The 11,422-nt window shown below is 41.2% G+C and overlaps 2 protein-coding genes across 7 annotated transcripts in view; one reads left to right on the top strand and one right to left on the bottom strand.

The window, feature by feature from the left end:
- Positions 1-6,533, top strand: part of RBM39 (RNA binding motif protein 39) — a 32,929-nt gene extending 26,396 nt beyond the window's left edge. For 3 of the 6 annotated variants that reach the window (XM_062589512.1, XM_062589513.1, XM_062589514.1), the window contains 5 exons: positions 562-594; positions 1,610-1,685; positions 1,843-1,948; positions 5,354-5,432; positions 5,521-6,533. In XM_062589512.1, the coding sequence (XP_062445496.1) occupies positions 562-594; positions 1,610-1,685; positions 1,843-1,948; positions 5,354-5,432; positions 5,521-5,621 (395 nt within the window). In that variant the 3' untranslated portion in view covers positions 5,622-6,533. Of the gene's footprint in view, positions 1-561; positions 595-1,609; positions 1,686-1,842; positions 1,949-5,353; positions 5,433-5,520 lie in introns of those variants that run through there. The other 3 variants (XR_009960113.1, XR_009960114.1, XM_062589515.1) reach the window with 2 other exon arrangements.
- Positions 6,534-7,841: 1,308 nt separating this feature from the next.
- On the bottom strand, positions 7,842-11,315 carry ROMO1 (reactive oxygen species modulator 1). Its single transcript, XM_062589516.1, has 3 exons — positions 11,243-11,315; positions 9,788-9,918; positions 7,842-8,035 (listed from the first exon to the last, which is right to left on the bottom strand). The coding sequence occupies exons 2-3, from the start codon at positions 9,916-9,918 to the stop codon at positions 7,927-7,929; spliced, it is 240 nt and encodes a 79-aa protein (XP_062445500.1). The 5' UTR covers positions 11,243-11,315; the 3' UTR covers positions 7,842-7,926.
- Between the last annotated feature and the right edge of the window lie 107 nt (positions 11,316-11,422).

An 11,422-nucleotide genomic window follows, 5' to 3' on the forward strand; every position in this document is an offset into this window, starting at 1 on the left:
TATTAAACAACTAGTTTTTTTTGGCAGATGCTCTGAGCACTTGAAAATATTTTAAGCAGTGAAGTAATTTGTCATTGCAACATACATATGCAAAGATAATGGCTGAAATATTAGTGTGTTCCATTAAAATAAAACTTGAAAGCCTGTGTTGCAGAATTGTTAATTTAGACAACTGTTTTCTTAAGCTTAATGCCTGTAAGAACTACCGTATTTATTTTCTTATGGAACAAAATACATATCAAAATACAAATACACAGGCATATATTAAACTTATGTATTAAAGTAAAGGAGATGATAATATCTCCCTTTCCTTTTAAAGTACTGTTTCTCTTTGAAATGTGCTTACCTTTGTGATTATAGAATATCCCTCAAATGCAGAATGCTTGAAGTGATCAAATGAAAATAGTGGAACTTTTTATCTCTAGAGAGGAACAGTGGGAGCGGGTTAAGGTACTTGGACAAGTTCATGCCACAAAAGTACAAGCTAAAAATCTGGATGGCAGGTAATATACAATAATATTGGCAAGCATACTAATTGAATTCTGGTATATTTTTCTATAGATTTGCAAACAAGACTCTCTCAGCAGAATGAAGGTAAGCTGTGGAATTTGGTAGAGCTTGTCATCATTAGATTGTTGTATGAAATGCATAAGGTTTTATGTTGCAGTTGTTGTCTAGAAATGAAATACTGCTGATGCAGAGTCTGTCCAGAGCCTGAGAAATGGTATTGGTCTCTGTAGGAATTGTACCTTATTGAAAATAACTGAATGTGTGAAACACTGTTTTGTTTTTAGCTTTTCCTAAATGCTGGACAAAGATGTGGCCTGAGAATGTTGCCTTTATAATATGTGTGGGTTTTGTGGGATTTTCTTTCTTTCTTTCTCTCTCTCTCTCTCTTTTTTTTCTTTCTTTTTTTTAATCTGTGTTAGAGGTAAATAGAGATCATTTGAGAACCAAGTTTGGGATTCTGTCCCTGATTAAGGCATGATCTTGCTCTAACAGGGCAGCCTTTAATGTTTTAGGTATTGTAGAGATAAAGTGGCCATTATTTCAGTCAAGACTGACAGAAGTTAAAATCTTACTGAAAGAGGAGCCTACAGGACAGTGCTCATCTTATTTAGGATGCAATGTGATGATTAGAAACAACAGGTAGTGGCTATATTTCATAGTTAATAGCAAAGAGTATAACATTTTAACTCTAAAAGAGGTCTATCTCCTTAATTGTCAGAAATATTTCCTACATTAGCCATATTTTTTCCTTAGAAATGCATGCATTTGAAGGATAATTAAATGTACTCAAAATAACATTCTGAGTTCTCAAAAATGCCTGTCATACTTCCAGTAAAGTCAGATGAGGTGATCTCAGTCTGTCCTATACTGCCATGTGACTTGCATGCTGGAATATATGTCTGGCTAAAAAGGTTTCTATTGTAGATCATGTCTAGTTATGAGTTTTACTTCTTTGCCTCCAATTTTCTATCTAGTTACGACTGTTCCTATTCATATTGAATGTTAGGATTTTAAAGAACAGATGGAAAGGTCCATGTCTAAATTGAACTGCACATAGAGGATTCTTAAGTTTGTCATTTTTTTTTCTTCCTTTAAACAGTTCTGGCTGCAGCTGCTTCAGTACAACCGCTCACAACACAGTGCTTCCAGCTTTCCAATATGTTTAATCCTCAAACGTAAGTGATTGATCGTTGTCTGTTTCTGTTTGGCATTTGCTGATGACTTTAACGTGGGAGAAACTAATTAGAATGTTGTAGACTTTTTTTTTGGTGAGTTGTGGAGTGAATTTTGTTCTGATTACTCATATTACTCTGTCCTGTTCTCCCCCTACAGTGAAGAAGAAGCTGGCTGGGATACAGAAATTAAAGATGATGTGATTGAGGAATGTAACAAACATGGAGGAGTTATCCACATCTATGTAGACAAAAATTCAGCTCAGGTATGCCTGGTTCCAGGGAGACATTGAGCATGTTCAAGACTGTGTGGTTTTTTTTTTTTTCCTTCCCCCTTGTACTGTATAGAAGGAGTATTACTTTTTTTTTTTTTTTTTTTGAAGTGAATTTAGACTACTTGAAGTAGTACCTTGCAGTTTCTGCAGGATGAAGATGATCCCCTCCTGTTTTGAATCATTTTATGTAACTCATTTATAGATGTGAGAGTAGTTCTTCAGTGCTGCAGTCTTCCTACAGATTTACAGAGCTAGAGTTACTCTGCAGTAATTTTGCAGCTAGAGAACAGGAATTTCTTTGGCTTTTGGCTTGGGTTAAAGGCATTTGACTTTTTCTCCTAAAATGTGTCTTTCCCACAAGCTGGAGACTTCTGGTTTCCTTAGTTTTCGCACAAAGCAAGTTTTAGCACAAAGAACACTATTCCAGCAGACATAAGATCCACAGTAAGTGCTGTGCCTAATCCCATTCTCAGAAACAGTTGTCTTCATTGGTAAGGTTATAGAGGACTCCTCCATCTTGTACTGAATTGTTAGAGTGCCTGGAATTAAAATGGAGAGGAAAAAAATACAAGAGGGTCGTGCTATTGATAGACTCAATGACGAAGTATTAATAATGCTGGTGATTAATACTGTTTGAGTGATGGACTCTCAAATGCCTGCATCTTTAAAAGGCTAATTCTTTTTTCTTCTATGTTCGTTTTGTTTACACAGTCTCCAGACTGCTTACCTCTTTCGTTGTACTTCAGCTCTTTGAATACAAATTACTGAAGGTCCATAAAGAGGTTTGACCTTCTTGAACCCCCTTTACATAGAATTCTGAGCCGAAACTGAAGTATAGCAGTCATACTTTAATCTTTAGGGTCTAATTTTTTTTAAGCATCAGAACCTTGAAGTGTTCTGTTCTGTTTCACAGTGATAGGCTGAAATCTGCATTCCTGTCTGTACCAGTATTGTTTAGGAGAAAATGGGATTGTTCTGCCCTGCTTAACACACCTGCCAGTCATAGTCACCTGAGATCCTTTTATATGGGTTTGAGCTTTTAAATTGGAGATCCTCTGCATTCCAGTGCATAAATTACTGTTTTTCCTAGCATTTTTATAATGAGACAGAGTGTTCCTATCCGTTGATGGGTTCCCTGGATAGACGGACACACACGCCCTTAATTGGATCTACAGTAAATAAGAGCGCAGACTAGGTAGTGTGTGAAAATCCCATTTGCCTGAAAGAGATGTCAAGATGGCAGAATTGATTGGGAATACAAGGTCATATGCAAAAGAAAACTGAAGCAGAAAAATGTGCTACCTGCTGTGTTTACCACTGAGGTAGACTTAATTCAGTAATGACTCAGTTACTGGATAAATGATGGAAGGAGGTGACAATCTGTCAGAATTTTTAGAAACTAGTTTATTACTTTAGGCTTAAGTGTTAAACCTAGTGTTTGTTTTGTCATAGCCTGAACAGAATGGATTCATGCTTGAAATTCTTGTTTGATTTCCTATGGCATTTCTACTCTAAGTATAAAGCTACTCTTTTTGAAGTAGTGGTGTTTTTCAGTGGGTATGTGAATAGTTAGCACTAACCTGAATTCCTGACCTAAAATCAGAGATTTGCATTCCCTGAAAGACATGTACGAAGTTTCATGTCAGGATCATAGGGACTGTCTCAGCCCTTCTCTGAAAAGCACTTAGCAAACCTATAACTTTTTTTTTTTTCTGCATACTTTAAGTAGTTGACATAATGAAAGTAAATAGGTCATCCCAATGTGGCAGTGGTTTTGGGCAGGGAGGAGAGAAGGTAGGTGGCAGGAGGGTTTGTCTGTTTTTATATCCAATTCTGTTCTTTTGGTCCAGAGAATACTTCAGTATTTTTCAGAGGAATTCTGTTACTACATCAAAATCACTGTTACGTTGAACCACTAGGCTCATGGAGATAGAAACTTTCCCATAACATACTGTCCTGTTACTAATTTGGGAAGAAAAAAAAGTTAGTATCTGACAGCTTCAAGAACAAAAAGTCAAACAAAAGAACCCCCAGCCCTCAACATTCAGTTCCACGTGCTCAGATTCTACATGGAAATCTGGTTCATCCTAGCAAATGCATTTAAAAGAAAAAAAATGCAGCTACCATATAATAAATGAGCCTGCCTCTTCCAGACAGCCAGATTTACCAGGCTAAGCGCACTCAGTAGTGAAGGCTTAGTTTGGTGCGAGTGGAAAGACTGCAGCCGTGACCCTGCATATTTTGAAAGACAGATCGCTTCTTGTACTACTGCTGTTTACAGTGTGGTGTTTTTAAGGATAACGAAGGCTTCTGTTGCTGTGCGTCTTTTAAAGATTGAAGCAACTTGGAGGCCCATACAGGGGAGACTTAAGAACAGAACTTTGCGTATTAACTGTTTAGTGCCTTAAGTATCAGATTTCTGCTGACTTGCTGCGTCTGCTGGAGCTCTTAATCTCAGGTTTCCCCCCTACCACCACAGGAATGAATTAGATCACAGTGGGGAGAGTTAGTACCAGCTGGAGCAAACTGCTAAGGAGTATGTTGGATTCTGTTTTTAATATTTTTTTCCCCTGTAAAATAATTTCTGCTTCAGTTGGAATCTAATCTGATTCCAAAATTATTGATTGCCACAAAAATCCATACACAGCCCTGTGTATTCCCTGTGACCTCTATATGTTCTTCAGTTGAATGAGTATTGTATTACTTGAGATTAGACTGGACTAGTGCTTCGTTTGCAGATAGAAAACTTCAGGCATCTTTAACAAAGGTTAAGATTAGACTGTCATTCCCATGATGTATCTAATATCTTGCCTTATTGTAATTTTCTGCCCTCCCTTTTCCTTCATTTCAACTCTTATTCAGGTTAAAAATAGATGCTGAAGTTCACATAGGAGAAACTACAATAGTTTGTAGTTTCCACTACACTTTAATATCCTTTCTGTCTCCCTATGGGAACTGTGAGGACTTAGCCCCTTTGAAAAGCAGCCTATGAACTTAGATACTTAAGCACTCATGGTTAACTGTCGACGACTTAAACTCGGTGGCAAACCTGCAGTGAACATAGTCAAACTGCGTTTTTTCTACATGTTATTTGAATTTTGTCATTAGGAGATGTTTACCCTTCAAACAGAGTATGGCAAGCAAGCATGGAGTCCATTACTTCTTGCTGCTTTCAGATTGAACTTGAACAGTTCAAAATACAGATTGAACAGTCTGTATTTTGGAAGGTGCTTTATGCTAAATAAGTGTTACAGTATGGTGATACATGTCTTACTAGCAGAAACAGTGAAGAAAACTTGCTTCCATTAAAACCGTATGGTGGAGGTATCTCAATAGGATAAGCAATAGGTAAAAATTGCCAGACTTCTAACAGACTATAACACTTCTGTATTACAGGGCAATGTGTATGTCAAATGTCCTTCAATTGCTGCTGCCATTGCAGCTGTAAATGCATTGCATGGGAGGTGGTTTGCAGGTGAGTGGATTTCATGTAGAGACATGCATTTATTTATTTATTTCAGAATTGAACAGATGCTGATTATTTCTTTTACTCTTTCAATTAGGTAAAATGATCACAGCAGCGTATGTACCTCTTCCAACATACCATAGCCTTTTTCCGGATTCTATGACTGCAACCCAACTACTGGTTCCTGTTCGACGATGAAGATGGATTTAGTCAGTTTTGTACATAGTTATTTTTTGGAGGAAGATTGAGTTATCTTTTATTTAGATAAAACTAAAGGAAAGGATTTAATGTCATTTTTGTGTACACTTCCTGCTACCTTTAAAAAATAAAATGAAGTAAGCAGAAATGCAGTGTGTTCATTCTCCCTGACTAGCATTTCCACTGTATACAAAGCTGTTGACTTCTTGTTCTGCCTTGTAATTCTTGTACATTTACTAAGGTGATTTGTAGGAAATGAGAAGTAGCTCATAGAAAACAAATTCTCTGTAAAAGGCAGATGGGACATAATGACATTTTTAATGTTTCACAAGCCTTTCTTTTAATGCAGCAATTACATTTTACATTTCACTAAATGTAGGTGATCTGCTAAAGGTTAATATCAGAGATAGACTTTATGAAGGGACATATTTAGTGTTTTGTATAAATGGAAAATTCAAAATGCTACTGAAAGCTGATTCCGGTCAGCCACTCAGCTTGCTTTGTGCTGAATAATTGGTAAGAATAGAAAGATTGAAGGGTTTTATTTCTTGATGGTAACTTTTGATTAATGTATCTGTAAAAGTTTCTTTGTAAATACTGTGTGAGGTGTGTCTAAGTTTCCAAACAAAACTCTATCTGCATTTCCAGATAAGTTTCTATGTATGCGGTGTGGCACGGTTGAAGGATTTCAGCCAAGTCTGAAAATGGGCAGGAAATACAGAAACATGTTTTGTTCTGGTTGCATATAATCTTTGCTCTTTTTAAGCTCTGTGAGCTCTGAAATATATTTTTGGGTTACTTCAGTGTGTTTGACAAGACAGCTTGATATTTCTATCAAACAAAGACTTTCATATTGCAACAATCTTTGTAAGAACCACTCAAATAAAATTCTCTTAAAAAGGCCTTTAAGAAGCTTTATTTCTCTCGTGTCATTTAAGCGCTGTATATTGAAGACTGGTAGAGTTACCATTCTGGAAGAATGGTGATAGTTACTTTGCAGTAACAGATAAAGTAAGATACTCTGGCCAAGGGGCTTGCCCTTGTCAGTACCTGTTTCACACTCCCCAGTAGGTCCTGAACCATTGGCTAATAAAAGTCATGTTTGGTAATAGTGTAAACATTCCACCCTGTTGTGGGAAAACTGGCCAGGCAGAGAGAGCATGACAGTGACTTGTTCTCTTCTGCCACCTCGGAGGCTGCCATTCACAGCACACTTAGCTTTGGCTGAGATGTAGCAGATTAAACGTAGTCTTCAGAAATACAGAAAGGAGCACTGGGAAGAGGGGAGGAAAGAGGAACTGGGGAAGACAAACTGGTTTAGATGTGAACGGTAGATGTCTGGAGGACCCAAGTATAAAATCTGGGAGTGTGTCTCAGGAGTGCATGGTACAAACCTGAAGAAAGCCAAGTTGTGGGGGCTTACAGAATTTTTTTTTTTTTTTTTTTTTTTTGGTTTTGGTTTTGCTTCACCCTGTGTTTAGTTGCCAGTAATAATCCACCAGGGCTAATTAGAGTAAAGCCTCTGCTGCCCTAGAGGGGCTAGCTGTGCTGTGCAGAATTTCCCTCATAAGAGATTACTGGTACGCGTTACAGCGTGCAAAAAGCCTTCTAGTGGCAGATTTGTATTTCTCTTTTAAAATGGGGAAATGGTACTTGTAGTATGTAGAGGCCATATGGGTTCAGTTTCTTCTGTTAATACTTCTGGCTAGAGCAGGCTAACCTTAAACAGAAACACAAAACAACATTGCAATGTGATAAAAGCAAAGATAAGGTTTGTTTCAAAAGGCAAATAACAGGAGATTGCAACATTAAATGTTTGTTTGCTCTAGATAGGCATTGGTGTAGTTGCTGATGGATGGTAGGCAACAACACAACATGTTTTCCCATGAAGTTGTGACCAGTTTATAAAACCCATTAAAGAAGGCTGGAAAAAAAAAGACTGTACTTGCAGCGTGCTGTTTGGTAGCACTGCTTGCTTTCATATACTATGCCCCCTTCCTTTGTAAAGCAAATGAAAAACTAGTTTTGAGCTGGCAGCAGCAAAGGTAAAAGTGTTTACTCTTAGTTTGTGAAATACAAGCTGTAACACAGTATAAAGGCTTATCAGGTCTCACTTTTATGGGAGTAAGAGACGTGAGGAAAATGTTTGGTAAAAAGCAAGTTTGAAATCAACAAAGCCAGCAGGATGATGCTTCACAATTTCATGAAGAGCACTCAAAATTCCAGGTGTCTGAAGATTTTATTATAGTACAGAGGAAGAATCACTGGACAGGGACTCTTCAGGTTAAAAAACCCACGCTCCAAGTCAGCAGCGGATTCCCATACCGATAGCCATGAACGTCCCAAACGTCCCACCGCTTTGCATCATGGTTTTGCCAACTCCACCCATCAGTTCTCGTCCTCTCATGCCAATCCTGAGAAAAAAGAAATATAAGAATTGTATAAAAGTTGAAGACCTGACAGGTAACAGAAGCAGGTAGAAACACTTGACACAGCTGATTATCACATGAGTGGCCAAAATTAAGATACTTTCTCTTTTGTAATTTAAAGTGCTATCTCCAAGTTCCACAAGGAGGAAAGCAGAGCTGTTTTCTTTGAGATGTTTAGTGACTTCAGTGGTCCACGTTTGTTTTTTTATGTGCTTGTACTAGCTGACTCAGTACCCTTCTGGCATGCCATTCTCCTGTGTTAGCATAGCCACGTGCATGGTTGTGCATCCAGGACTTACTCAAGCCAGAACGTAATGTTTCCCCTCAGCTTGCCCAAGCACTTCCAGTTTTTGACTCCACAAATGGATGTGCTCCAAGCAGCCTTATTTTGGGGAAACAAAACTTTGTTCTGTCTGCATGTTTGAGCTGCCAGAAAATAAAAGGGATCTGAACTGTTGTCTCTTAGTCCTGCCTGGCTATATAGGCAGTATTTTTAATACCATCAACTTAGAAACCATGTGCTAAACTAATCTCCCATTTACCACTGACACCATACTTCTAATATGAGAGAAATTTAAGGGGCCTAGAAGTCTTCAGATGCACACATTTTGTTCACATTCATCTAAAGTTGGACCAAAAATTCAATTGTTTCTTCTCAGAAAGTTCTTGTAATATTTGGCTTTTAGGCACAGCAGTGTGTAATGTGTAAGAAATTTTGTATACTGGATTTTTAAAACAAAGCTTTTTCCAAAACAGGTAAAACAGAAGTAAGGTAGCTTGTTCCATTTTTCAATTATTACCGAACTGCTGTCATTGCTTCTTTATACCATACAAAATGTATTTTCTGCTAGCAGAGTACCACTTGTAATATTCTCCAGGATCTGAGAGGGATCAGAATATTTTAAAACAGATGATTAGATTTTGTGCCTTTTCCTCCTTTTCAGGTGCATGATCACGTTTTCATGCATTTTTAACCACAGATTTAAAAATCTCAAGCTCAAAATAAAGAATTTACTATAATATTTCTTTTTAATGGATGATGTACACCAAACCAGCCAGAAAGCAGCCCAAGAGGTAACCTGGCAGAACAGAGAACACTTTTTGTTTCTGAGTTGGCGTGCTGGATAGTGTAAGGGGAACTCAGGCTATTACCTCTTCCCCAGCATAAGATAGGACTGCGCCACTGACAGCCACCAAGTCAGATCAGGCTCCTGCATTCAAGACTCCAGGTCAATGAGATAACTGCATCCATGCAGGGGGCGCAAGGATACGAGACACCCAAAATCGAGCAAGATACAGATTACCGAGAGCTCGCAGAGCGCCTCGGACAATCCTTAGAGCTAAGACATGGCCACGTGTGAACCGCTGAGGCTCCAAAACATTCGTTCAGCTCCGCTTCAAACCGACCTTTGAAAACCTTAGCAGTGTTTGTCCAAACAGCCTCCACTGTCAGTAGCAGAAGTAATGATTGCAATACAACTGCCTAAGTATAACCTGCTTATACAGAGTCCATTGGAAACGCTCATCTATATTCAGTGTCGTTCCCTCGGAAGCAGGGCGGATGCTGAGAGCGTGGCCCCCGAACTTTGGGTAATTGAGAGCCACAGGTAAAATTTCATCTGCGTGACAAAACAGGACCAGATCTGCATCTCCCATCGTAATCTGAAAAGGGAGAAGATTTCTCTCTGGCTATTGCTGTATCATTACCCATCCAGGGAAGCCATTTCTGTGACATACCTGAGGCAAGAAAACGTGCCAAAGAGCGCTCCTGCTGCCATGCCTACTGCAAAGCCCATCATGAAACCCATTTTTATTCTGTCAAAGCAGTTGGGCTGCGACTGCCCGTATGGGCCCACAGTCACTGGCATCTGGAAAAGAAAGCAACATAATAAATAAGTAAATAAAAAGGAACATGAATCTACTACTTTGTCGAATGTACTTCTGTCACCAAATTGTGCTCGACAGCAGCAGTTATGAGATCCTTATGCACTAGAGTCTCTCCCAACTGCGGTATTGTAGGCAAATTAATTAACTGGCACCCCAAACAGCTGTGTTAAGCAGGTCACAGAACTGGAATGAAATGGCAGTCACTCAGTTTATTAGCAAAACACACTGGAAAGGGTCAGTTCTAGAGCCGGGGATTTTCTCTCTCTGTAACTTAGAGCAGAAGAGACACTTCAGGAAGAAAGTTTTTAAACTTGCTCACTTAACGAATAGGAAACAACAGCAATGCAATGTTAGTGCCTTGATGACAGTCCTGTTTTGCCTTCAGTAAGCCTCTGTGAAAGCTGCTATGTTTCTGAGAGCTAGTTTGAGGTCCCTCATGCAGAACTGTCCGCATCGCCCTTCTCTAATGGCTCGGGCACACTTCAGTTTGGCGGCTCCCAACATGCGGCGTCCTGTCACGAAGCCTCTGCCACGAACCTTGAGGGTGTTATCACCTGGGGCTTACCCAGTGCAATTCAGACAGCAGAGAAATGGGGGAAGAAACCCGAATCTGTGCTACAGAAGTCCAACATGAGGACACCTGAGGGAGCAGCATCTGCTGTGACAAACTCCCACATCCAACACGCCTTGCACGAACGTTCAGGCTGGCACAAACAGCCAACTTAGGGCTCTGCTGCTGCGAGCAGCGATGCTGCACTCGTCTCATTAACGTCTCTAACCTTCTGCAGCAGCTACATCTAAAACGGCAAAATGGGGCTTTCAGCACTCTCACACTGCCCCCAGCTTTAGCAGACCACGAGCAGTAACTCACTCCCCAGGGCTCCCCACAGTCCCGCGATACCAGTAACTTTCCCAAGGGGCCCAACCTGAACTAGGCTCTTACGCTGGAAGACTTGCTATTTTTTCCCCTGCTGACACCTCTAATTTCCCCACCGTCACCCAGCTCCAGCGCTCACAAGAAGGCTTATCGCAGCGGGGAGGTTTACAAGGCCTCCTCCGCGGGGCACCGCGACTCGTAAGAGAGGCCGGCGAACCGGGAAGGACGCCGTCGCGCCGCGCTAGCCGCCGCGGCTGGCTAACGGAGCAGCGTCGCGGCCCGGCGCGACGGCGGCAAAGTCCCTTCACGCGGAGCTGCCCTATCCTCGCCGCGGGCGCCCGGGGCCTCCGGCTTGCTTTCGAGGCGCCGCCGCCGAGGCCCGAGGCAGCGCCGCAGCGGCCCCGGCGCGGGCGGCGGCGCCGCCGTACCTCGGCCCTCGCTCGCCTCGCCTCGCCGCGCCGCGCGCTCCGCCCGCTGCCCGCCGCCCGCTTCCGGCGCGCCGCGTGGCGCACGCGGAAGGGGCGGCCCGGGGGCGGTGCCGCTTCCGCAGCCGCGCTCGCAGCTGCGCGGCGCCATGCTGGGGTGGCGGCGCCTGGCGGCCCTGCGGG

Source organism: Rhea pennata, chromosome 16 (genome assembly GCF_028389875.1).
Source record: "Rhea pennata isolate bPtePen1 chromosome 16, bPtePen1.pri, whole genome shotgun sequence".
Classification (NCBI taxonomy): domain Eukaryota; kingdom Metazoa; phylum Chordata; class Aves; order Rheiformes; family Rheidae; genus Rhea; species Rhea pennata.

Coding starts and splice junctions, on each gene's coding strand:
- ROMO1 (XM_062589516.1), bottom strand. CDS start 9,918: ATGCCAGTGACTGTGGGCCCATACGGGCAGTCGCAGCCCAACTGCTTT. Junction 8,036..9,787: donor GGCACGTTTTCTTGCCTCAG/GTATGTCACAGA, acceptor CTTTTTTCTCAG/GATTGGCATGAGAGGACGAG.